Source organism: Manihot esculenta, chromosome 5 (assembly GCF_001659605.2).
Source record: "Manihot esculenta cultivar AM560-2 chromosome 5, M.esculenta_v8, whole genome shotgun sequence".
In the NCBI taxonomy this organism is placed as follows: Eukaryota; Viridiplantae; Streptophyta; class Magnoliopsida; order Malpighiales; family Euphorbiaceae; genus Manihot; species Manihot esculenta.
In genome coordinates, this window is record NC_035165.2 from 22,488,452 (window position 1) to 22,515,649 (window position 27,198).

The 27,198-nt window shown below is 42.2% G+C and overlaps 2 protein-coding genes across 9 annotated transcripts; one reads left to right on the forward strand and one right to left on the reverse strand.

The window, feature by feature from the left end:
• Positions 1–1,826: 1,826 nt before the first annotated feature.
• LOC122723698 lies at positions 1,827–3,064 on the reverse strand. The gene is made up of 3 exons (XM_043956799.1): positions 2,488–3,064; positions 2,291–2,412; positions 1,827–2,228 (listed from the first exon to the last, which is right to left on the reverse strand). The coding sequence occupies exons 1-3, from the start codon at positions 3,062–3,064 to the stop codon at positions 1,827–1,829; spliced, it is 1,101 nt and encodes a 366-aa protein (XP_043812734.1).
• Positions 3,065–7,373: 4,309 nt separating this feature from the next.
• Positions 7,374–26,702, forward strand: LOC110614285. Of its 8 annotated transcripts, none has more exons than XR_006350841.1 (8): positions 7,374–7,559; positions 7,758–7,827; positions 7,956–8,292; positions 11,521–11,592; positions 23,012–23,198; positions 25,412–25,551; positions 26,359–26,488; positions 26,551–26,702. XR_006350841.1 is itself a non-coding variant. In XM_021755788.2 (7 exons), the coding sequence occupies exons 2-7, from the start codon at positions 7,784–7,786 to the stop codon at positions 26,557–26,559; spliced, it is 789 nt and encodes a 262-aa protein (XP_021611480.1). In that variant the 5' UTR covers positions 7,374–7,559; positions 7,758–7,783; the 3' UTR covers positions 26,560–26,702. The 8 variants fall into 8 exon arrangements, 5 of the variants coding, with proteins under 5 accessions (XP_021611480.1, XP_021611478.1, XP_021611479.1 ...); XR_006350842.1 differs by lacking the exon at positions 11,521–11,592 and adding an exon at positions 19,009–19,080; XM_021755788.2 differs by lacking the exon at positions 26,359–26,488.
• Positions 26,703–27,198: the final 496 nt, after the last annotated feature.

The window sequence follows — 27,198 nt, forward strand, 5'->3', positions numbered from 1 at the left end:
CATCTCAGCCGGTTTTGTGGTGCCGGGGTCTTTTTCTAAGCCCGGTCACCTACCTCACTAAGGTCTTGCACAAGATTCAGGCACTTTGGCCTTACTGTCGCTTCGTCATCTCAGCCGGTTTTGTGGTGCCGGGGTCTTTTTTTGAGCCCGGTCACCTACCTCACTGAGGTCCTGCGCAAGATTCAAGCACTTTGGCTTTACTGTCACTTTGTCATCTCAGCCGGTTTTGTGGTGTCAGGGTCTTTTTCTGAGCCCGGCCACCTACCTCATTGAGGTCTTGCGCAAGATTCAAGCACTTTGGCCTTACTATCGCTTCGTCATCTCAGCCGATTTTGTGGTTCCGGGGTCTTTTTCTGAGCCCCGTCACCTACCTCACTGAGATCTTGCGCAAGATTCAGGCACTTTGGCCTTACTGTCGCTTCGTCATCTCAGCCGATTTTGTGGTGCCGGAATCTTTTTCTGAGCCCGATCACCTACCTCACTGAGGTCTTGCGCAAGATTCAGGCACTTTGGCCTTACTGTCGCTTCGTCATTTCAGCCGGTTTTGTGGTGTTGGGGTCTTTTTCTGAGCCCGGTCACCTACCTCACTGAGGTCTTGCTTTTTCTCTTTTCAATGCCTGTTCTTTTTTCTTTGAGGAAAAATAAAGCAAGTAACGGCGAAGATGATATTTTTTTGATTCTAAATCGTGTGGTCTACTTTATTCACATTGTTCTGGATACAAGCGTTTGTATTACATTGAATATATTTCAAGGAAAGTACCTTTTTAGATGTTGGATGTTCCATGAGTGAGGCTCTAGATTTCCCTGCATGTCTTCAATTCGATATACACCTGGCTTGACCACTTTGGTTATCCTGAAGGGGCCTTTCCAAGTAGGCGCTAGCTTTTCTACTGCCGCTCTCTTTCCTGTAGCCTCTAGCCTTCTCAGTGTTAGGTCTCCTACTTTCAAATTCCTTTCTCTGACCTTTTAATTGTAGTAGTAAGCTGCTTTCTGTTGGTAAGCTGTGGTTCTGACTGTGCTTCATCCCTGATTTCTTCTAGGGCGTCCAGATTGCTCCTCAGCCTATCACTATTAGCGTCTTCATTGTTGAACTGAACTCAGTGAGTGGGAATCTGCAACTCGATGGGAACCACAGCTTCAGTTCTAAACGCCAGTGCAAAAGGTGTTGGCATCTGAGGGGCGGTCCGGAGTGCCTACAGGATGTTGTGGAGCTCTTCTGCCCAATTTTTCTTTACTCCATCCTGTCACTTCTTCAGTCCCTGTAGGATAGCTCTGTTGGTAACCTCTGTTTGGCCATTGGTTTGGGGATGGGCCACCGAGGAAAATTTGTGCCATATGTCCATATTTCTCGTGAACTCTTTAAAGGTCCTGCAGTCGAACTGCTTGCCATTGTCTGATATAAGCACCCTTGGTATCCCAAATCTGTAGATGATGTTGCCCCAGAAAAAGTCTATCATTTTTCTTACCGTGATAGTGGGGATTACCTCAGCTTCTGGCCATTTCGAAAAATACTCTACCGCCACTACCATGAATTTCTTCTGTCCGGTGGTCTTAGGGAAAGGACCCAAGATGTCAATGCCCCACTGTGAGAATGGCCACGGGCTAGATATGCTGGACTGGGGGGTGGCTGGAATGTTGATTGTGTTGGCAAACCTCTGGCACATGTAGCATTTTCTGACAAATTCCTCCGTCTCCTTCTTAACTGTGGGCCAGTAGTATCCTTGCCTGAAAATTTTGTTCGCTAGGGTTCCTGCTCCTTCGTGAGCTCCATAGATTCCTTGGTGAATCTCTTCCATGACCCTAGTTGCTTCCTCCGGGCCTACATATCAAAGCCATGGGCTGGACTTCTCTCTCCTGTATAGGATTCCTCTTACTGCTTGGTAATTGGCAGCTCGGGCTGCAATTTTCCTTGCCTCGGCTTTATCTTCTGGGAGCTTTCCCTTTTCTAGATATTCTAGGTAAGGAGTCATCCAGTTCTCTCCTTCCCTGATTTCCATTACCATAGCGGGCTTCTCGTAAGCAGGCGTGTTGATATGCTGTATGTACACTTCGTCTGGGAGTTGTTCTAATTCTTCTTTAGATAAATGGCTAAGCAGGTCTGCTTCCTCATTTTCTTCTCTGGGTATTCTCTGATACCGCACTTTAACTCCTTGTTCGCTGAGCTTGGCCTTTATAGCTTTCACCTTTTTCTGGTACTTTTGATGGTGGGATCTCTTGCTTGGTATGCCCTAGTCACCTAGTTGATCACCAGCTGGGAGTCGCTGTTTATTGCCAGGTCGGTTACCCCTACCTTCGTTGCTATCAGCATTCCATTTATCAGGGCTTCGTATTCTACCACGTTGTTGAAGGCGTTGAACTCTAGTTGTAGGGCATAACAAATTTTGAATCCTTCAGGTCCCTTCAGTATTATCCCTGCACCATTGCCCCCAGCACTGGATGCTCCGTCCACATACAACTTCCATCTGAAATCTTGCTAGGGCTCTTCACTCCTTTCTTCCATTATTTTGGGCATTTCTTCATTGGATTCTGCTTGCTCTTCGTTGAAGGAGCATTCTGCTATGAAGTCAGCAAAGGCTTGGGCCTTGATGGTTGTTCGAGGTCGGTATTGCAAGCAGTATGGACTAATTTCAACAGACCAGGCCAGCATCCGTCCTGACATTTCTGGTCCGTGGAGAATCTTCTTTAAGGGTTGATCTGTCATTACAACTCCTTGATGGCTTTTGAGGTACACTCTGAATTTCCTTACTGCTAGCAACAAGGCATATGCCAATTTCTCTATGTTCAAATATCTGACTTCAGCATCCCTGAGCACCTTGCTGACATAAAATATCGGCTTCTGCTCTCCCCCTTCTTCTCTTACTAACACTGCACTGATGGCTTGTTTCGAAGCTGACAAATAGATCAAGAGTTCTTCCCCAGCTAATGGGCTGCTGAGTGCATGCTGTGAACTGAGGTATCGTTTGAGCTCCTTGAAAGCTTCTCGGTACTCCTCGGTCCACTCAAAATTGGGAACTTTTCTCAGTTTCTTGAAGAATGGTAGACACCTCTCTGCAAACTTTGACATAAAACGGTTAAGTGCTACCACCCTCCCTGCGAGCCTCTATACGTCTCTTACGCAGGTCGGTTCAGGCATTTTGAGTATGGCCTCCACCTTTTCTAGGTTTGGCTCGATTCCCTTTCCATTGACCATGTATCCCAAAAAATTTCCACCTCTGATGAAAAAGGCACACTTGGCCGGGTTTAGCCTCATCCTGTACTGCTCCAGCACCCCGAATACTTCCTTGAGATCTGCTAAGTGCTGTTCGAAGGTCCGACTCTTCACCACCATGTCATCCATGTACACTTCTATGTTTCTCCCTGTTTGGTTTTTGAAAATTTTGTTCATTAGTCTCTAGTATGTTGCTCCTGCATTTTTCAGCTCGAACGGCATGGCCTTATAATAATAGGTCCCATCCTCCATTATGAATGAAGTCTTCTCCTTATCTGTCCTGTCCATGGGGATTTGATGATAGCTAGACATAGCATCCAGAGATGACGTATAATCAAAACCAGCCGTGGAATCGACCATTTTATTAATATCGAGGAGGGGGTAACAATCTTTGGGGCATGCCTGATTCAGATAAGTGAAATCTATACACATCCTATACTTGCCATTGGCCTTTTTTACTAGTACAGGATTTGCTAATCATTGTGGGTACATGACTTCCCTGATGAACCCTGTGTCTTCTAGCTTTTGTACCTCCTCCCTGGTGGCTTGTTGCTTCTCTTTCCCCACTACTCTCTTCTTTTGTTTCACTGGTTTAGCCTCGGGAAGGACATTCAACTTGTGGGTCATTACTTCAGGGTCTATCCCGGGCATGTCTGATGGCTTCCAAGCGAAGCTTAAGGAGTGACCTCGGATCAGAGCCATTGCTTCTACCTTTTGTTCTTTAGTCAGGTTGGTGTTGAGACTGGAAACCTTATCTGTTTCTGCTTCTGATAAGGGGAAGGTTTCCAGCTCTTCTATGGGTTCTGTCCTGGCCTCTTTTTTCTCGTCCCTGACTTTCATGACCTCCGAGTCGCATTTCTCGTCAGTCTGGCTTGGTTCTGCCACCGTGGCCATGTACACCGCCCTTGCTTCTTCTTGCCGACCTCGGACTATCCCCACCCCTGCCTCTGTAGGGAACTTCGTAGTCAAATACTTGATGCTGGTGACTGCCTCAAAGCCGTACAGCATAGGTCTTTCCAGTATTGCATTGTAGCTTAAGGGAAGCTTTACTACCAAAAACACAGCATAGTGGGTTCGAGACTGGGGCGGTTCTCCTAGAGTCAGTGCCACCTTTACTTTCCCCTCCACAGCTACAGGGGCTCCTCTGATTCCTTTTACTGGGGCTTGATCTCGTACCAGTTGATCTTTGGGGATTCTCATCTGCTGGAAGACCCTGTATGGCAATAAGTTCACCTTGCTTCCACATCGACTAGGATCTTCCTGACTCGGTAGTTGTGAATAACAGCTTCGATGACCAGGACGTCATCGTGAGGCATCTAGACTCCATGGGCGTCTTCAGGGGAGAAAGAGATGACTACGGGGGAGTGCTCCACCACTTGCATCACTTCACTGCTGCTCCCCTCCTTGTCACGACTTCTCTTCTTCCCCCTCCTGCTCATCCAACCTCCAGTTCCTCCAACAATCATGTTGATGGTCCTGCTGAAACCATCATTAACTGGTCCTGCCCCCAGCCTTCGGGGCCTTTCTGCTGCAGGGTTTTGTTGGGGTCTTTCTCCTTCAGGTTTCTTCATAAAGTTTCGGAGGTGGCCCCTCTTTATCAGTCTTTCAATTTCATTAATTAGTTAGTAGCAGTCATTGGTATCGTGGCCGTGAGTGCGGTGGTACTGACAATATTTGTCAGGATCTCTCCGGTTTGCTTCTGCTTTCATTGGGTTAGGCCACTGAAGAAATTCTTTATCCAAGACTGCTACGAGCACCTCAACCCTGGAGGCGTTGAGGGGTGTGATTACTTTTGGGACCCGAGGTAGCGACGGTCTTTGCTCTCTCCTATCCCAAGGCTGTCTGTATACCTCGGGCCCCCTATTCGATCTCCTCCCATGCTTGTCTGACCTCCTTTCGTGTCTGTCTGACCTCCTTTCTTTCTGCATTTTTCTCCTGTCTGTTGTTTCTCCAGCGAACCTGCTAGTTGTTAAGGCATCGTCCTGCCTTATGTACTTTTCTGCTCTCTTCATTAGTTCTGCCAGGGAAGTGGGCAGCTTCCTACATAAGGAGCCAAAGAACTCGGGGGATGTGGTCCTCTTCTGCATGGCTTCTACTGCTTTCCCTTCATCGAGCTCAGGTATCTGTAGGGCCTCCTTGTTGAAACGGGCTACGTACTCTCTCAGGTACTCACCCCTCCACTACCTAACCATTTCCAAATAACTGGTTTTTCTGTCAGCCGGTACTCCTGCTATAAATCGGCTGATGAAGATGTTGGCAAGGTCACTGAAACTTTTGATGCTCCCAGCCTCTAGGCTATTAAACCAAGCTCTTATTGGGCCTGTAAGCATTGTTGGGAATACCTTGCACATCAAGGCATCCGATAGGGTCTGCAACTCCATGAAAGTCTTGTAACTAAGGACGTGCTCCCTCGAGTTTCCTGCCCCATCATATATTGCCATGGGTGGCATCATGAATTTTTTAGGGATGGTTTCCTGCTGAGTCCATCCTGAGAATGGTGACGACGTGGGCAAAAGGATCTGGTTGCTGTCTTTAGCCCCCAACTCAGCCAGTAGTTGTTCCTTCATTCTTTGCAGCTTCTGATCTACGCCTTCCTCCTCCTGTCTAGGCTTCTTCTCCAGGCGGTATTTCTCTCTCCATTCTTTGTTTTTTGATCTTCCTACTATCCCCGTGGAGTGGCTCTCTACTTCGTCATTCTCTATAAGCTCTCTTATTCTCCTTCTGTGAGCTCTGGCCATCGGTTCTTCTTCCCTACCGATTCTTTTGCTTCTCTCTCCTGTCTCTCTGCTACTCTGCTGAGGGATTGGCTGGTTGAAGGTTGGCTGAGGTTCATTGGTTTGAACTCCTTCGGCTATAGGAGGTGCGCTTGACGGAGTATCGTGACGTCTTTGTTGTATTACTTGCCCCAGCCATTGGGCGGCTTTCTGTAGTTGAAGGGCCATGGTCTGAAGATCTTGGTTGGATATGGTGGCCACAGGTATGTTCCCTGCCGAGCTCGGCGAGGGATTGAACAATGTTGGTGGTTGGTTGGTGAGGGTTGTAGGGCTGGAAAAAGAGAACTGCTGCCCTTCTTGGGTAGGATTTTGATCGTTTGGGGTGTTAATAGTGTGGTTTTCGCTGGGGTTTGCCATTGTGGATCTCAGTGGGTGTAATGAGAGTGAAACTCTGGTGACGGAAAGATCTCCTTCGTCCCCATAGACGGCGCCAATTGATATTTTGAGATCCAGAGAAAATAGGGTCTACTCTCGTTGAGTAAGCTTGATCCTTGAAGAAGGCTTCCTCCTCTCTCTTATTCCCTTTCTCTTGCTTGCTAGTGACGCCTAACGGTTTTTCCACTACAGTGACGCTCATCCCTGTCAGACAGGTCCGTACGTGCAGAAGTGTCAGTTTTCTCACCTACGTCAGACGACCATTTAATTTTCTTCAGTGCACATGCGAAAAAGGGCTGCTGAAGGACTGGACCAATTTATTTATCATCATGTCTGGTCCTTGAGCTCAAATGCGACCCGGCCTGCTGAGCATTTGATGGCCCAAGTCTAGACTGACGGGCATGCTTGCCTAAGATTGTTCTGAGTTCTGGGCCTGATCTATTCTTGCGGGTCTTGACTCGGTCCAGGGGGTGAGAGGGCCAACGATTATCAATTTTTTTATTATTTACCTTACTTATGTTATATTATCTATAATTTTTATATATTTTTAATAATACTTATAGTTTTTAATTAAGATGTTAAGATTAAAATTTAATTAAAATTATTGTTTGATTGAAGGAAAAAGAAAAAAAAATGATTTCCTTTTGTTTTTTAAGTGAATTATACTTTTATACTTTGTAACAAATTTTAAATTTAAATATCTATAACTTGCTATAATATTTTATTTATTTCATAAAGGTATTATTTATTTATTTACAATATAAGTAAGTATATTTATAAAAATTATTATTATTGAATAAAAATTATTATTGTAAATAAATAATAATAATAATTTTATAAAATAAATAAAATATGACAAAAAAATTATACGATTAAATTTATTTATTCAATAAAGGTATAGACTTAAATATTTAAATTTTTAATTCACAAAATGAAATTGTATTAGGATTTTGGGCTTAAATTGACTATGAGATTGAATGACTTTTATAAGATATTGAAGACCATACAGGGATGATATTGTTTGACATGGCTTTATGCAACTTTTGGCCAATTTCTGAAGGGTTAAAGGAGTTTTTGCCAATATCATTTAACAACGCGCGCAATCCTATCCCATAAGGTATAACGACACAGAGAGAAGGGAAATCGCGGAAGCTCCTTCATCTCTCCGACTCGGTGAGGCCAATGGCAAAAGCATAACTCTGGTAAGTTCTTAGCCACTTCTTTCGCCGTCTCTTACTAATGCTGCTTATAGCCACTGGATCACTTAGGGTATTATGCTTTATAATTATGAGAACATGCATCAGATTTTAGCATAGTATTTGTAAAGTGCATGAATTAGGTCCTTTCGATACAAATCCCCAAATATGTGCGTCCACTAATTCCTCCAGTTCCGTGTTTAGATTGCTGTGACGTATTTAATCCGAGGATGACAGAAAGCGAAGACAGGAGGGTCAGCAGAAGGCAAAGCAGGTCCAAACGCCTGAGGGTTAATTTTGTTACTTTTGGCGTTATCGTTTGATTATGCATTTTGATTTAATTAAATTTTGCTTATATATATATATATATATGTACTCTTTTGCTTTTCTATCTAATTGAAGGTTGAAGAGAGACCCTGAAGATCAATGCGAAAACTTGAACCAGAAATGTCTGAAGATGGATAATCCAGCAAATGATGTCAATAAGAATGATACTAAAACTGGTCGTCTTCCATTTATTTTTAAGCATTCCTATTCGGGGGAAGAAAAATGCACCATAATGGAAGGGTGTAAATTTATCACCGGGGAGAAGGGATTACTTTTAAGAATTGAACCTTTGGATAAAGATGAACTAGAGAAGCTAGAGACCCCTGAAGAAAAGCATGCAAAGGAGAAACTGATAGCGAGGCAGTGTAAGAGCTATGCTAAGGCTGCATTAGCCCATTACAATCGCCAAGAGGTTAGTTTTTCTTTTATTTTCTAGTTGTGACATTTACTTGCTTTGTGGTTGAGGTGTTATGATAATAGGCTATGATTTTTAATCTATATCAAGAGGGACCATATAACCACAAATTTTAGAAAAAGAATTGGTATCTTTGATTCAACTTTCTTTCATTTCCTACTAAATTAGCAACATATTAACTCTTAAAGAAAATTACTAATTCCTACCAGTTTACCAGCCAAATAAATTTGAGGTGTTATGGGATAGACTAAAAGGATTATTTTTTTCAATTATTTTTTCTTACCTATATGTTAAGTTATCCTCTCATGCCTCATATATGTGGGGCATTGAAAAACAGACAGTGACTGTGGAATATGTTACCTATGTTAGCTGTTCCTTTGCATTGTTTTGAAACCTTGGTTTTATTTGCCATGGTTGGTATCATCATTTAGCAAACACTAATACAGGAAATAATGGACAAGAATGACAAGGTAAAAACTCATCTTATCACAAACATAAAAGATTCATATATCAAACAAATTGTGAGAGAAGTTTTATAGAATTAGACTCTGCAATATTTTCACTGGTTTGATTGGAGACAAGGTCAAGTTTGGGGTATATTTATGTTAATGGTTGATAGCAATTCACTTTAGCTGAAAAATGATTGACCTTTGCAAGGAGACAATTGAATAAGTATAAGAAGCATGTTAGTTTTTTTTTTTTTTTTTTATCTTAGTTATTTGATGTACACAGCTATTAAGGATGCTTAGATAAAACTTTTAGATGACACTACATAAAAGGGCTACTTGAATTCTCTAATACCTTGGAAGATGACTTTGAAGAATTTAATCTGACGTAGAACATATTAGTGAGGGGTTATTGGGAAAGTGGGAAATGGAGCAATAAAAGAAGCAAAGGTGGATGAGTGAGGCCAGAGCATTTCCCAGGTGTCTTTCACACGGCAGAGGCAGAGAAGGACATGTCTTAGGCGTGTTCTAGAGCCCAGAAACACACCCAATGAATTCCTTACCAGACCAGCACGTTAATGGAGTCCTGAACAGTCCAAAACACACTTTGAAGTGTGTATCGTCAACCCAACCATGCTTTTACTTCTGGTTTCGTCTAGATACAGTTTCAGAGAGTTAGTCTAGATGCTTTCTTATTGCAACTGGTTTGTAAGTAGTACAACTAGGAATCTAGGATTTAGTTAGTTTTCCTATTTTCCTAGATTTCATGATGTATTTTAAGTTATCTAAACTTTCAGGTTAGTAGAATTACTCCATATGTTATAATTGTTGTGATTGCATTTTTCTATTGATCTAGAACTAGCTAAATTTACCACAAATTGTTGGTTGTTCCCCAGCAATACCAATGAAGTCCATATTCAATGACTCTGCAGCCCTAGGCTGTACATAAGTAGAACTGTAACATGGTCTCTGACTACAATCTCTGAGCCTGATATTACTTGTTGAATATAAGAGGAAGAAAATACTACAAGAGAATCTATTAAAGCTGGAGATACTGAATCTAGTACATAAAACTATTTCTCTTGTGAATAATAAATTTAAAAACTTAGAAACCTATTTATATTGGGTAATTTACATTGAAGTCTCTGAGTTATGACTAAACCCACAAATTAGTTTCTCACTTAAGTTTTAATAACAAATAAGTCATAGGTTTTGATTTAATATAACAAATTGACCCTTTTGTGAAAATAATAGTCAATTTGCCATTAAATGTTGTTCAAATGACAATATACCCATCAAGAAAATGGAAAAGATGTTAAAAGATTAATGCAGCGAAAACGCCTAAATCCTAACACTCCAAATTTTCTCTCTTGACCCATGGACAAACTGCAAGCAGAGTTGCCAAGGGTGTGCTTGCAGATCTATGATGGCAGGTCTGTTCTGAGATTCTTGCAATTGCCCATGCTTTGCCGACTTCTGGTACCCAATTGAAGGCTACCATTCAATCTTGACCCAAAGTTTTCAGTGCATTTGCACAAGAGTACCCAAATTGGTATGTATAAATGCAACCACCACTTACCCTTTCTTTGATATTAAAATAGAGCATACACGAGACCAGGATCAATGGCTTTAATTGGGTCCATTTGTCCATCTTCTGTAATACCCGGCTAGACTCCGGTATCAGAATTCCTACTGTCCGGTGGAATCTCGGATGCCGGAAACCTCTAGAAGGGTAAAATCATGTTTTTATAAAATATTTTCATATATTTTATGTTTTTAAGTAAGAAAGAAATTGAGTTTTGAATGAAAAAGAGAATGAAGGAAGAACCCATGTTCGGCCGCCGAACCTCATGTTTGGCCGCCGAACATGGCATGCATGTGGAGGCACGTTAGGCTCCCGAAAGTGGTCTGGCCAGCCACCTATAAAGGGGTCCCCTGTCCGAAATGGACGAGTTTTCTCTTCCCATTTCCGGCCAAGGTGAGCCTCCGCCCTCCTTTGTCGATCTTGTCTTCTTCCTTCAAGTTTCTCATGATTTTTAACAAGTTTTATCTTGGTTTGAAGATATTTGAGCAAAAAGGGTGAAGTTGGAAACTTGGAGACTCCAGGAGCTCGATCTCTCCCATTTCCGAGTTGGATCGCCTCTCCTCTCGATCTTCAAGAGGTAAGAGTAGATCCTCACCTCCTTTCATGTTCTGAGTAAGTTTTGAGAAGTTTGAAGGGGTTTTATACATGATTAGGGTAGTTGTAAAAGGTTAGGGTCATTGTTGAATTTATGGATAATATATGTTATAATGTGTTGCTATGATGTGTTGTTGGGGTATAGGTTAGTTGTAAGCCCCTATATGCTGGAAAATGTGTTTATGCATGTTGTGGAATAGCTAAATGCATGATTTGAAGGTTTTGGGAGGCAAAATATGCATGAGGCCCGAGTTCTGCCATTCTGGAAGAACTCAGGTTCGGCAACCGAAGGCACTTTCAGCCGCCGAACCCTGCCCCCGAAAGTTGGACTTTCGGCTCTGGAGGGCAGTTTCGGCCGCCGAACATGCATGAGTTTCGGATCTGGAGAGAACTTTTGGCCGCCGAAGGTGCCGCCGAAGGTGCATGACTTTCAGATCTGGAGGAGGGTTCGGCCCCCGAAGGTGCTCTCGAAGGTGCCCTGTCCAGCCTTCCTTTGCCTGTTTTGCATAAATGTTTTGAGGTGTTTTAGGGGGTTTTTGGGGAGTTGTTTAGAGTCATGTTAGTCTATGTTTGGTACCTCATACGAGTCCATCTGTGTAGGATCGGACTCGAGGAACCGAGGAGCGCAGCAGTGAGTCAGCTACTTCAGAGTTAGATCAGAGTCAGCCAGAGGTGAGTAGAACTGAACTATGTATTAAAATAACAAAGTTTTGAGCATGTTCATGCATCACGAATACCATGATATATTTTAGGTTGTTGCATTAGAATCTCATGAATATGATGCATTGCATTCTATGTTGTTGATGTGGATGAATGTTGGATGATCCATTAGCCCTCAATATGTATGATGATTAATGAAAGTCCAAGGCTGCCCATGTCCACGCGTCCTGGCATTTTATATGTATGATGATTAATGAAAGTCCAGGGCTGCCCATGTCCAAGCGTCTTGGCATTGTATCTTATGAGTAAGAGGAAGTCCTGCGGAGCTCTGTCGAGGGCCGGGCACATTGGATATGTAGAGGGTTATTGGTGACAAGTTCATCCGTGATGTGAAATGTATGTGTTGTGATGCATTCCATGAAAGCATGATTTTTGTATATGTTTTATTGTTCTGGGCTTTTTAGCTCACTCCCTTTCCCTTAATCCCCCAGGCTTGCAGGTTCAGGATAGACCGGGGAGTCTTCAAGGTTGAAGTATGTTATGCCTATGTAATAGTGTTAGTAGTGGACATGTATTGTAAAAATAGCTTAAGGATGTTATGTAATGCAAAGTAATGTATTGAGGTTTAGAATTTGTGCTTGACCCCAATGTATGATTAGTCCCTTTTAGTACATAATCTCTTATAATGAAATGTTTTATGATGAGAAATGATAGTCCAAGCTTGATGTATGTTATGATAACCCACTAGAGCATTTGATGAGAGCTCTAGATTGGGGTTTTATGTTTATGGTTTAGTACATGCACAGGTCAGGCTTGGATTATGGAAAGTTTTTAAATTTTTGTGAAAATGTATGATCATGTATGGGATGTTATCAGGTATATGGCAGGTATAGGAGGCTTGCTACGGGTCCCGGCGGCCTTAAGCCGATCTGGATCCTAGCGTCGGTAGCGGTCTGATTTTCGGATCGTTACAGATTGGTATCAGAGCCCTAGGTTCATATGGTCGGACCTAGATAGTGTGTCGGACTCATAGATGTTATAGAAAGGAAAGCACAATAGGAAGGAAAATCATGTCCACTAGGATAGGATGTAGAGTCCTGTCTTGATGATGATGTGAAATGCCATGATTTCATACATGTGCATTAATGATATGATATGTATGTGTGGGTTCATGTGTTTCCACATGAACCATTTGATGCTAATGTTTATGTGTATGTTGTGTTGCTTTCAGAATCAGAATGGGAGGCACTCGTCGATCTGCACGATTGACTGGAGTACCACCAGAGAACGAGGGCATGGATGCCCGTCCTCCTGCATTGCCAAGGGCAATGTCATGCAGATCTGGTAGAGAAAGAGCAGCAAGGGACCCTAGAAGGTCTTTTGATGCTAGTAGAAGGGGTACAGATCTGGGTGGGAGTTCAGCTGATGTGAGGGACGATATGGATATTGATCAGAGAAGAGATGGAAACTTGGGTGTAAGCATGTCTGAGGAAGGTTCAGGGGAGTCACAAGGAGGCGCTCAGGCCTCGGGGTTTGGTTATCCACCCCAATATTCGCCCTTTCCTTAGGACTCAGGATATCCGATGGGGGTACATCGGATTTCTCTAGCTTTAACCCATACCCTTCCTACATGCCATACCCTCCCTTTTACCCACCATACTCTCAGTACCCCATGTATCCACCCCCACCCTTCTATCCAAATCCAGCAAACCCTACCCCAGGGAATGTTGCACCTCCCCCTCCACCAGCAGAGCCAGCTACCCCAAATGTCCAAGTACCCAAACCTAGCTCTTCTGGGGAGAATAAGGTGAAGATGACTGATTACCTTAAACTGGATGCTCCCAAGTATGAGACTGGTGATGATCCGTTTGAGTACCTCAAAACGGTGAAAATGATAACTGATAAGTTGGGAGCAAGTGAGAGTAGAGCCATTCAGATGGCGGGTTTCACACTGAAATGTAAGAAAGCCAGGGATTGGTTCAAGAACTATATGGACCCAAGGGTGGATAGCTTATCCTGGGAGGAATTTGCAAATGAATTTGCAGGATGGGCTTTCCCTGATAGCTCCAGGGAGCTGAAGATGATTGAGTTCGAGCAGCTTAGACAGACGGAAGAGATGAGTGTAGATGAATACACTGACAGATTCCTGGAGTTGTTGCCGTTTGCAGGGCAAGCTTATGACACCGACCGAAAGAAGGCTAGGAGGTATATCATGAAGCTTCATTCCAGGTATTCCTCCTTGATCCAGTCAGCAGAAAGGGAGAATTTCCATGCCATTGTGGATATGGCCCGGAAAATGGAAGCTAGTGCAATCATCAAGGGGAAAGTTAAACAGTCAGTGGCACAGCCTTCAGGTTCCAAGACTCCGAGCAGTGTAAAGATGAAAAGATCCAAGTCCAAGAAGAACAAGTTCTGGAACAGGATTAAGTCCGGTCTGGGAATGGGAGGTGGCTCAAGCTCTGGCTCGGGCGGTTCTGCTTGTATGAAGTGTGGTAAGCCACACAAAGGAATCTGCCGGGCTAGGACGACCACATGTTTCAAATGTGGGCAAGAGGGGCACATGGCTCGAGAGTGTCCTAGAGCAGCTTTTATGGCACAGTCCCAGCAGACAGGTTCTGGTAGTGTAGCTCAACCAGTAGCTCCAGCCACGACTCAGGGCAGTGGTAGAGGCAGAGGGAGAGGGGCAGCCTCTTCTTCAGCAGGTTCCCGGGGTGAAGGTCCATCAACACCAGCACGGATTTTCACCATGACTCAGCAGGAGGCGAACACATCCAACACCGTAGTGTCAGGTAATCTCATCATTGGTTGTTCAGATGTGTATGCATTAATGGACCCTGGTGCATCTCATTCTTTTGTTGCTCCGAGAGCAGTTGAGAGGTTGGGTTTGATGGTCTCTGGGTTAGAGTGTCCTCTCTAGGTCAGTGGGCCCAAGTGTGATCCATAAGTGGCAGAGTCAGTCTGCCGGTTTAGTCCTGTATTTGTAGAGGATAGATGCCTTCCAGCCGACCTAGTGGTTCTAGAATTGACAGATTTTGATGTCATTCTAGGGATGGATTGGCTATCTACCCATGGTGCTACCTTGGAATGCAGGGACAAGGTAGTCAGATTCAGAGGTCAGGATGGGTCAGAGGTCGTCTTCAGAGGAGACAGGAGGGGTACACCTAGAGGTCTGATATCAGCCCTACAGGCTCGTAGGTTGCTTAGGAGGGGATGTCAGGGGTATTTGGCTCATGTGAGAGAGTTAGATAGTCAGGTCAGGGAACCAGCCTCAGTGCCAGTAGTCGGAGAATTTCTAGATGTCTTCCCAGACGAGCTTCCAGGACTACCACCTGCTAGGGAGATAGAGTTTGAAATAGAACTGATGCCTGGAACCAGACCAATCTGTATCCCTCCCTACAGGATGGCACCAGCAGAATTGAAAGAATTGAAGGATCAGTTGCAAGAGCTGGTAGATAAGGGTTTCATCCGACCGAGTGCCTCACCTTGGGGTGCTCCAGTGCCGTTTGTGAGAAAGAAGGATGGATCCCTCAGACTTTGTATCGACTACAGGCAGTTGAACAAAGTCACTACCAAGAACAGGTACCCGTTGCCCAGGATCGATGATCTATTTGACCAGTTAGCTGAGGCAGGTTGTTTCTCCAAGATAGATATGAGATCTGGGTACCATCAGTTGAGAATAAGGGAAGAAGATGTGCCGAAGACGGCATTCAGGACCAGATATGGGCATTATGAGTTCCTTGTAATGCCGTTCGGGCTAACCAATGCCCCTGCAGCATTCATGGATCTCATGAATAGAGTTTTCAGTCAATATCTGGATCACTTTGTTATTGTCTTCATCGATGATATCTTAGTGTATTCTAGAAACGCAGAGGAGCATACCCATCATCATCTGAGGACAGTTTTGCAGACCTTGAGGGAACACAGCTTGTATGCCAAGTTCTCCAAGTGTGAGTTCTGGTTGAGGAGCATTTCATTCTTGGGGCATGTTGTGTCAGAAAAGGGAATCGAAGTGTACCCCAAGAAGGTGGAAGCTGTAGCTAACTGGCCTAGACCCACTACAGTGACAGAGATCAAGAGCTTTTTGGGTTTGGCAGGTTACTACAGGAGGTTCGTTCAGGACTTCTCGAAAATTGCCGCTCCTATGACCAGATTAACTAAGAAGAATCAGAGGTTTGTGTGGTCTGATCAGTGTGAAGAGAGCTTCGAAGAGCTGAAGAAAAGGTTGACGTCGGCACCGGTGTTAGCTCTGCCTACCAGTAATGAAGACTTCACAGTGTTCTGTGATGCGTCCCGTGTGGGACTGGGTTGTATATTAATGCAGAATGAAAGGGTGATTGCTTATGCTTCTAGGCAACTGAAGAAGCATGAGTTGAATTACCCTACACATGACCTAGAGATGGCAGCTGTAATCTTTGCACTCAAGATGTGGAGGCATTACCTTTATGGGGTTAAATGTGAGATCTTTACAGATCATAAAAGCCTGCAGTACATCCTGAGTCAGAGAGAGTTGAACCTGAGACAGAGAAGATGGGTAGAACTGCTTAGTGATTATGATTGCAAGATTTAGTACCATCCGGGTAAGGCGAATGTTGTGGCAGACGCCCTAAGCCGGAAATCACTTGGCAGTTTGTCCCATATCACAGCAGAGAGAAGGCCGGTGGTGAGAGAGTTCTACAAGCTCATTAATGAAGGTTTGCAGTTGGAGTTGTCTGGTACGGGTGCTTTGATAGCCCAGATGAGAGTGACACCCGTGTTTCTGGAGCAGGTGGCTCAGAAACAGCACGATGACCCAGAGTTAGTGAAGATTGCCAGGACTGTTCAGTCAGGCAAGAATGAAGAGTTCAGATTTGACAGCAAGGGGATCCTCCGCTATGGGAACAGATTGTGTGTACTAGATGACGTAGGTCTAAAGGGAGACATTATGAGGGAAGCTCATAATGCCAGATACAGTGTTCACCCTGGAGCCACCAAAATGTATCAGGATCTGAAAAGAGTGTATTGGTGGTCAGCTATGAAAAGAGAAGTGGCACAGTTTGTGTCAGCCTGCGAGGTATGTCAGAGGGTGAAGCTGGAACATCAGAAGCCGGCTGGTATGCTTAATCCACTACCGATTCCAAAGTGGAAATGGGAGAATATAGCTATGGATTTTGTGGTGGGGTTACCGGCAACGTCCAACAGATTAGACTCCATATGGGTAATTGTGAACAGACTGACTAAATCTGTTCACTTCATCCCTGTTAGGAGTGGCTATTCTGTGGATAAATTGGCGCAGGTGTTTGTTGATGAAGTGGTCAGGTTGCTTGGGGCTCCTATTTCAATAGTGTCAGATAGGGGACCCCAGTTCACCTCCAGGTTTTGGCGGAGTCTGCAAAATGCGATGGGTACCAGGTTAGACTTCAGCACTGCTTTCCATCCTCAGACGGACGGACAGTCAGAGAGGACCATCAAGACGATAGAGGATATGCTCAGAATGTGTGTATTAGATTTTGGCGGTTCTTGGAGGCAGCATCTACCCTTGGTGGAGTTTGCCTACAATAACAGCTATCATGCTAGTATAGGGATGGCTCCATATGAAGCTTTGTATGGGAGGAAGTGCAGGTCACCTGTATGCTGGGAAGAAGTGGGAGAGAGGGCCTTAGCAGGGCCTGAATTAGTAGAAATCACCAGCAGGGTGGTGCCCATAATCAGAGAGAGAATCAGAACTGCTGTGAGTCGGCAGAAAAGCTATGCAGATATCCGCAGAAGACAAGTAGAATTTCAGGAGGGGGATTTGGTGTTGCTCAAGGTGTCTCCTATGAAAGGGGTGATTCAGTTTGGGAAGAAAGGTAAGCTAGCTCCGCGGTACATCGGACCCTTTGAAATCTTGCAAAAGATCAGGAATGTATCGTATAAGCTGGATTTACCTGCTTCTATGGAGAGAATCCATCCGGTTTTCCATGTTTCCATGTTAAGGAAGTTCGTGTCAGATCCGGGCAAGGTTCTTAGCGAGCCTGATGTGGAGATCCAAGGAGATCTCACCTACGTTGAGCAGCCAGTGCGGATCCTAGACACGTAGATCAGAAAGTTGAGGAACAAGGAAATCCCGATGGTAAAAGTCCTTTGGAATCACCATAACATCGAGGAATGTACCTGGGAGACATGGGAGTCCATGCTCCAGCAATACCCCCATCTCTTTTAAGGTATGTGTTATAGGTTTATGTGTTTCTTGATGTTTTATGCTATGCATTTGTTTGTTTGGTGAACATTCGGGGACGAATGTTCTTAAGGGGGGAGAATGTAATACCCGGCTAGACTCCGGTATCAGAATTCCTACCGTCCGGTGGAATCTCGGATGCCGGAAACCTCTAGAAGGGTAAAATCATGTTTTTATAAAATATTTTCATGTATTTTATGTTTTTAAGTAAGAAAGAAATTGAGTTTTGAATAAAAAAGAGAATGAAGGAAGAACCCAGGTTCGGCCGCCGAACATGGCATGCATGCGGAGGCACGTTAGGCCCCCGAAAGTGGTCTGGCCAGCCACCTATAAAGGGGTCCCCTGTCCGAAATGGAAGAGTTTTCTCTTCCCATTTCCGGCCGGCCAAGGTGAGCCTCCGCCCTCCTTTGTCGATCTTGTCTTCTTCCTTCAAGTCTCTCATGATTTTTAACAAGTTTTATCTTGGTTTGAAGATATTTGAGCAAAAAGGGTGAAGTTGGAAACTTGGAGACTCCAGGAGCTCGATCTCTCCCATCTCCGAGTTGGATCGCCTCTCCTCTCGATCTTCAAGAGGTAAGAGTAGATCCTCACCTCCTTTCATGTTCTGAGTAAGTTTTGAGAAGTTTGAAGGGGTTTTATGCATGATTAGGGTAGTTGTAAAAGGTTAGGGTCATTGTTGAATTTATGGATAATATATGTTATAATGTGTTGCTATGATGTGTTGTTGGGGTATAGGTTAGTTGTAAGCCCCTATATGCTGGAAAATGTGTTTATGCATGTTGTAGAATAGCTAAATGCATGATTTGAAGGTTTTGGGAGGCAAAATGTGCATGAGGCCCGAGTTCTGCCATTCTGGAAGAACTCAGGTTTGGCAGCCGAAGGCACTTTCGGCCCCCGAACCTGCCTGTGGAGGCAAGCTTTTGGCTGCCGAACCCTGTCCCCAAAAGTTGGACTTTCGGCTCTGGAGGGCAGTTTCGGCCGCCGAACCTGCCGCCGAACATGCATGAGTTTTGGATCTGGAGAGAACTTTCGGCCGCCGAAGGTGCTGCCGAAGGTGCTGCCGAAGGTGCATGACTTTCGGATTTGGAGGAGGGTTCGACCGCCGAAGGTGCCCTGTCCAGTCTTCCTTTGCCTGTTTTGCATAAATGTTTTGAGGTGTTTTAGGGGGTTTTTGGGGAGTTGTTTAGAGTCATGTTAGTCTATATTTGGTACCTCATACGAGTCCACCTGTGTAGGATCGGACCCGAGGAACCGAGGAGTCCAGCAGTGAGTCAGCTGCTTCAGAGTTAGATCAGAGTCAGCCAGAGGTGAGTAGAACTGAACTATGTATTAAAATAACAAAGTTTTGAGCATGTTCATGCATCACGAATACCATGATATATTTTAGGTGGTTGCATTAGAATCTCACGAATATGATGCATTGCATTCTATGTTGTTGATGTGGATGAATGTTGGATGATCCATTAGCCCTCAATATATATGATGATTAATGAAAGTCCAAGGCTGCCCATGTCCACGCGTCCTGGCATTTTATATGTATGATGATTAATGAAAGTCCAGGGCTGCCCATGTCCACGCGTCTTGGCATTGTATGTTATGATTAAGAGGAAGTCCTGCGGAGCTCTGTCGAGGGCCGGGCACATTGGATATGTAGAGGGTTATTGGTGACAAGTTTATCCGTGATGTGAAATGTATGTGTTGTGATGCATTCCATGAAAGCATGATTTTTGTATATGTTTTATTGTTCTGCTCACTGGGATTTTTAGTTCACTCCCTTTCCCTTAATCCCCCAGGCTTGCAGGTTCAGGATAGACTGGGGAGTCTTCAAGGTTGAAGTATGTTATGCCTATGTAATAGTGTTAGTAGTGGACATATGTAATAGTGTTAGTAGTGGACATGTATTGTAAAAATAGCTTAAGGATGTTATGTAATGCAAAGTAATGTATTGAGGTTTAGAATTTGTGCTCAACCCCAATGTATGATTAGTCCCTTTTAGTACATAATCTCTTATAATGAAATGTTTTATGATGAGAAATGATAGTCCAAGCTTGATGTATGTTATGATAACCCACTAAGCATTTGATGAGAGCTCTAGATTGGGGTTTTATGTTTATGGTTTAGCACATGCACAGGTCAGGCTTGGATTATGGAAAGTTTTTAAATTTTTATGAAAATGTATGATCATGTATGGGATGTTATCAGGTATATGGCAGGTATAGGAGGCTTACTACGGGTCCCAGCGGCCTTAAGCCGATCTGGATCCTAGTGCCGATAGCGGTTCGATTTCCGGGTCGTTACATCTTCCATGTGCCATGCATTACACATTTCCAATTCCATTTCATCTGGTAATGAATTACTGTAACGGTCAGCTGTCTGCTTGGCGGAATTGCGGCGCTGACCGTCCCACATCGGAAGATTTGAAGAAAATGGATTTATATATAATAGCTAGCACGAAACTACTAAATAACTTGGGTTAACCATTTTGGGCCAAGTGGAAAGTGGGTCCGAAAGTTATTTGGGCCAGTTCGGGCCCTACTGTTTCAATTGGTATCAGAGCCACCCTGGGTCAGATAAATTGTGCGGAGCTAGAGGGCTACCCGTAAGAGACGAGGTGGAGCCACCCGAGGTACTAGCGAACCACAATACCTAAGGGTCCGGTCCTGGGTAGCAATTGTAATGGATTCAGTTGCGACAAGGACGTCGCAAACTTTAGCGGGACCGAGTGTAACAGTCAGCTGCCTGCTTGGCGGAATTGCGGCAACTGACTGTCCCACATCGGAAGATTTGAAGAAAATGGATTTATATATAATAGCTAGCACGAAACTACTAAATAACTTGGGTTAACCATTTTGGGCCAAGTGAAAAGTGGGTCCGAAAGTTATTTGGGCCAGTTCGGGCCCGGATGTTTCAATTGGTATCAGAGCCACCCTGGGTCAGACAAATTGTGCGGAGCTAGTGGACCTGCGAGGAAAGGGCTACCCGTGAGAGACGAGGTGGAGCCACCCAAGGTACTAGCGAATCACAATACCTAAGGGGTCCGGTCCTGGTTAGCAATTATAATGGATTCAGTTGCGACGAGGACGTCGCAAAATTTAGCGGGACCGAGTGTAACCGTCAGCTGCCTGCTTGGCGGAATTGCGGTAGCTGACCGTCCCACATCGGAAGATTGGAAGAAAATAGATTTGTATATAATAGCTAGCATAGAACTACTAAATAACTTGGGTTAACCATTTTGGATCAAGTGGAAAGTGGGTTCAAAAGTTATTTGGGCCAGTTCGGGCCCGGCTGTTTCAATTGGGTATCAGAGCCACCCTATGTTAGATAAATTGTGCGGAGCTAGTGGACCTGCGAGGAAAGGGCTACCCGTGAGAGACGAGGTGGAGCCACCCGAGGTACTAGCGAACCACAATACCTAAGGGTCCGGTCCTGGTTAGCAATTGTAATGGATTCAGTTGCGACGAGGACGTCGCAAAATTTAGCGGGACCGAATGTAACGGTCAGCTGCCTGCTTGGCGGAATTGCGGCGCTGATCGTCCCACATCGGAAGATTTGAAGAAAATAGATTTGTATATAATAGCTAGCACAGAACTACTAAATAACTTGGGTTAACCATTTTGGGCCAAGTAGAAAAGTGGGTCCAAAAGTTATTTGGGCCAGTTCGGGCTCGGCTGTTTCAATTGGTATCAGAGCCACCCTGGGTCAGATAAATTGTGCGGAGCTAGTGGACCTGCGAGGAAAGGGCTACCCGTGAGAGACGAGGTGGAGCCACCCGAGGTACTAGCGAACCACAATACCTAAGGGTCCGGTCCTGGTTAGCAATTATAATGGATTCAGTTGCGACGAGGACGTCGCAAAATTTAGCGGGACCGAATGTAACGGTCAGCTGTCTGCTTGGCGGAATTGCGGCGCTGACCGTCCCACATCGGAAGATTTGAAGAAAATGGATTTATATATAATAGCTAGCACGAAACTACTAAATAACTTGGGTTAACTATTTTGGGCCAAATGGAAAGTGGGTTCAAAAGTTATTTGGGCCAGTTCGGGCCCTGCTGTTTCAATTGGTATCAGAGCCACCTTGGGTCAGATAAATTGTGCGGAGCTAGTGGACCTGCGAGGAAAGGGCTACCCGTAAGAGACGAGGTGGAGCCACCCGAGGTACTAGCGAACCACAATACCTAAGGGTCCGGTCCTGGGTAGCAATTGTAATGGATTCAGTTGCGACAAGGACGTCGCAAATTTTAGCGGGACCGAGTGTAACAGTCAGCTGCCTGCTTGGCGGAATTGTGGCAACTGACTGTCCCACATCGGAAGATTTGAAGAAAATGGATTTATATATAATAGCTAGCACGAAACTACTAAATAACTTGGTTAACCATTTGGCGTGGAAAGTGGGTCCGAAAGTTATTTGGGCCAGTTCGGGCCCGGATGTTTCAATTACTGTCAACTAGTGCAATCACGTAGGGTTTCAAAACATGCAAAGACTCCATGTTGGGTCCTTGAAACAGGGAAAGAGGAAGCAAAGTGGAAAGCCAAGGAGCACGAGAGAAGGAACCAAAAGAGACAGATAATAAAGACCCAATATCAGAAAAAGAGCAGTAGAAAGTTTGAAATAGTCAGAAATGATGAAAATAGAACCAGTGAGATAATAAGGGCGTTCTCATCATTAAAAAAAAAAAAAACTGCAGTCAAAGAAAGACTAACAGTAAGTTAGTTGCTATTATTAACAGAAGGACCAATTTGCTGAAGGGAAGTAAAACTTAAGGACTTATTTGTTACTGAAATTTAAGTGAGGAACTAATCTGTGGGTTTAGTCAAAATTCAAGGACTTGTATTTAAATTACCCTTTGATTAAGCTAAAGTATAACCATGTACTAGATTTGGCAACTAGGTTACAACCTTATATTTGTTAGAAAATAATTATAATCACTATTAAGTTTACAAATTTGTTTTATTAGAAAATAATTATAACCACTCATTAATAATGGTTTTATTTGTTTACTGAATTAGTGACGATTTTTAACGCACTAACCATAGTATAAACATGAACTAATCTGTGCTGAACTGATATACTATTACTTATCTGAAATTTGCCTAGTCTGATCCCTTCTCTTTGCTTTAGCTTTTACATATTTATGTATATTTCTTGGGATTCTCATTACTTCTTATATTCCAAACTTATAATTCTTTATTCTTGAGGATTTGTAATTCTGTTTCCCTCCCTTTTCCTCATTTTCTTAGGATGTGGATTTTGAGCTTGTGAAGGTTCTAAATTGCAAAACATCTTGTGATTTTGGCCTTTGGCATCATATCAACTTCGAGGCCAAACCCAGAAATTTCAAATGCTCACCGAAGCTCTTTTTTGCTGAATTGTATGGAAATGCTTTATGTGTCACCTGCTGCTGTATGCTGAAACCTAAGGGCTCTGGTATATACTTGTCTGTTTTCTATTTGCTTTTGATAAATAGGAGAGATACAAGTTTATTCTCTTTGCCTCCTATTCACGCATATTCCATATGTTTAAGTGCACATAGTTTAATTGTACAATGATGTATTGATTGATCCCGTGTACTTTATGAATCTCAAATTTCTATATTTTTCAGGTTCTTAAATCTTTTTTTCCACTCAGCTTATTTATATGCATGATTCTTTCTCTCATTTAGTCTGTTAGACATTGGTCTGTATGTTCACAAGTTTTTTCATGTGTTACCTGTTGTTTTATCCTGAAATTTTTGGGCTCTGGTGTTTGTATGCTCCTTTGTGCATTTACCAGGATAGGTAGGTTACAGAATTCATTATCTCTTGTTTGGCTTCCCATGACTAGTACATAAATTCTTATTCCAGACATTTTACTAGGAGTGTGCATTTGTTCTGAATCGAACCACTCAAACTGAATAGCCTGAATTTATTAGAAACATCAAGTGAACTGAATCAAACAGAATACAAAAATAATTTGGTTCTGTTCAGTTCGGTTGGAGTCATTGGTTTACAGTAACCAAATTCAACAGTAGCCCATGCAAAGACAAACTTATCAGTTCTAAATCCAATACCGTAATCAAATACAACTAATTTACATTTTTTATTAATCAAATACTGTAATTTACAAGAGAAAATGCAATGTTAAACGGGATGACACATTACAACAAAAACAAATTCCATCAAACCAACACAGGTTTAGACAACACTGAAGCCAAAAAATTACACGAGATAGAGTTCTTCATATTACAGAGATATTCTATGCTGCATTGCTTCTCCCTTATACACAACAACGCGAAAGCACACCTCCTCGGATTATTGATTGGCTCAAATGCCTCAAAGGATTGGTTATTCTGTGGTTGAACAAGTCTGGGCTTCATAATTGAGAGCAATTACCAACAGAAGGAGAGGGAAGGGAAGAAATCAAGACTGCCAGTGCCAGTCAACGAGAGGAGAAAGGGCATAAAGAAACCTAGAGTGACAACTAAGAGAGGAGAAAGCAGTAGGAAAGAAATCTAGAGGTAGAGGGGCTGGGGAGAGAAATTGAAAGGGCTGAAGAAGAAATCTGTAGGTAGATTAGATGTGCTCACTGCAGAAAGAAATCGAAATTGGGGAAGACGGATGAACTATTAAACTGAAGCAGGTGGGTATGAGTTAAGATTCTACATCTGCTATGAAGGATGAACTGGTTGAAAGAAAATGATGAGCTAAAAGGTATGAGTTGGTAAAAAAGATTAGTTTGCTGGGAATTGAACACGGGCTTTTGAGGCATTTAAGGCAATCTTTGGCCATTAACCTACATGCTGTTCACTGGAATCTTCCTTTGCAACTATTATATATAGGTTTTGTTCAGTTTTTCCAAAATTTTCACTCCAAAAACTGAGCAGAACCTGTTCAACTGATTTTTTTCAAAATTTAAAACCAACTGAACCGAATATCTAGTGAACCGAATTCAGTTTGGTCTGTCCAATTATTTTGGTTTAAACAAATTCTACCAAGCCCTGCCCTCATTTAACTGCAACATTGGAAAGAGATTGATGTTGTAGGGTGTCAAATTGTTTGGCTACATTTCTATTTTTTCTTATATTTTTCAGCTTTTGTGTTTGTTTTTCAGCAGCTGCGAATATATGCATGATTCTTTCTCTTAGGCAGATATTGCTTTCCTTCTCTATGCACAACTTCAGTTAGGTTGTCAAATATTTCAGTGATAAAAGGCTATGTTATCCATGCTTTTCACTCTTCATAATTTTTTTTTCTCCATAATTGAAGTAATGCTTTCAGACTGCTGCATTCTAGTTCTTGCAATTCCTTTTTTCTTTCATCCAACAACTTTAATGACCACGTGCTTTTAATTCTTTAAACTGAGTTCAAACCTTATTCACAATCCTTTCCTTGTTTGCCTTTCTGAAGAGTTAAACCATTGCCTTACATTCATTCTCTTGATTTAAGAGTTATTTTGTGATATGTGATTGTAGTCCTCACCCTCTCTAAAGTTGTTTTTCATTATGTTGTTTTTTGTAGATGCTTCTGCCTTTTTGTTCTTCCATTATTCCTGGTCAAGCAAAAAAGTTTAAAAGTGACCGATACAGTATTAGCAATGTATTGTTTCATGCTTGTTGTTTTATTTGCTAATTATTTATTATTATTATTTTGGATTTATTTTAGATGCCAGCTCCCTGAAGGGTTGTTATTTTTGCCGTTCCCTCATTCATCATCCTGCTAGTGGATTTCGTGCTGGCACTGACAGTCCCCTCAGGTTTGGCAAGTATGGCGGAATTCCTGTTAATCGCTGCACATCCTCAAAGGTATAGTTGAGTGGTTGTAGTTGAATGAGCACAGCATAGCAGATGCTAATTGTTATATTTTTCCTATTTGCAGCCTTTGTAATGGTTTTGGCTTCTGTGCTTAAACTTTAGTGTACAACTTATGTTTGGTAATCATCTCTGAATTTACACAGGAAAAAGTCACTTGGTAATGTCCTGTCTAAGTACGGATGACAATATTATGATAATCCTAGAATTTTTTAAAAGTGAAGTTTATAAACCATTATTTAAACAAATGAACATTTTCCAGTGAACTGAATAATGGCCTCTTCAACAAGTACACTCCCTTGTCATAAAGGTCCTCTCAGTTGCCGATGCATCATAAAATTGAATTAAGATTGGAAATATTTTTAAATATTAATTGTATTTATTGTATTGATATAGAGATTTTAATTATATGGTAATATAATTCTTTATCTCTAATCTTATTAAAATTTATTATATTAATTGCGCTTCTTAAATTGTATGTAAAAGTCTCAAAAAATAGTAAAAAATAGAGGGAATCTCTTTTTTTTTTTTCAGGAAATACAAATCGTTTTTCATGTTTACCGGTTGTTTCTTTTTCTTTTTTAGTTATTATCCGAAATTTTATGTTTTCCTTAATTAATAAAATTAATATGTTATTAATTTGGCTAGTTTATAGTCGCGAGAGCTTTTTATTTTTATGTGAATTTTTAAATGTAATATATTCTTAAGTTTCATATTTCAACATAAAATTGACACGTACAACAATATAGCAATATATTGTTTCATGCTGTATTAGCTAATTAATTATTTATTATTATTTAGGATTTATTTTAGATGCCAGCTCCCTGAAAGGTTGTTATTTTTGCCGTTCGGATTTCGTGCTGGCACCGATAGTCCCCTCAGGTTTGGCAAGTATGACGGAATTCCTGTTAATTGCGGCACATCCTCAAAGGTATAGTTGAGTAGTTGTAGTTGAATGAGCACAGTATGCTGTTATATTTTTCCTATTTGCAGCCTTTGTAATGGTTTTTGCTTCTGTGCTTAAACTTTAGTATACAACTTATGTTTGGTAATCATCTCTGAATTTACACCGGAAAAAGTCACTTTGTAATGTCCTGTCTAAATACGTGTTAGCAAATTTGTGAGAAAAAAATTATTATTAGCCAGTTCTTTGATTTTGAAGACCTTTTAATTGGTTTTAAAAAGCTTATTAATTAATTATTTTTTTAATTATAACAGTTAAATATTATATAAAAATTTAAAATATTTTTAATATAAAAAAAAAATTATATAATCAATCATTTATAAAAATAAATAAATTTTTTTATATTACAGTAAATTAAATGACAAAATATTTAAATTAAAATTGATAAAAAAAATTAATTAATAAATTTTTTAAAAATTTAAAAATATTTTAATATATTTTTTAAAATTAAGAATATACTCGTATGTTCATGGCATCATAGGTTAGCTTAGATAATAAATTTTCCCAAATAAAACGTGCAATGGACATGCAATTTTTGTCATTTACTTAAAAGAGAAAATGGGGACAAAGGTGGGAATATTTATTGAAAATAAGCAGTGCAACCAAGGGCCTTTTACAACAAATACGAAGTGGAAACTGGGGCTCAGAAGATATTGAACCCATTCTTACACAAGCCC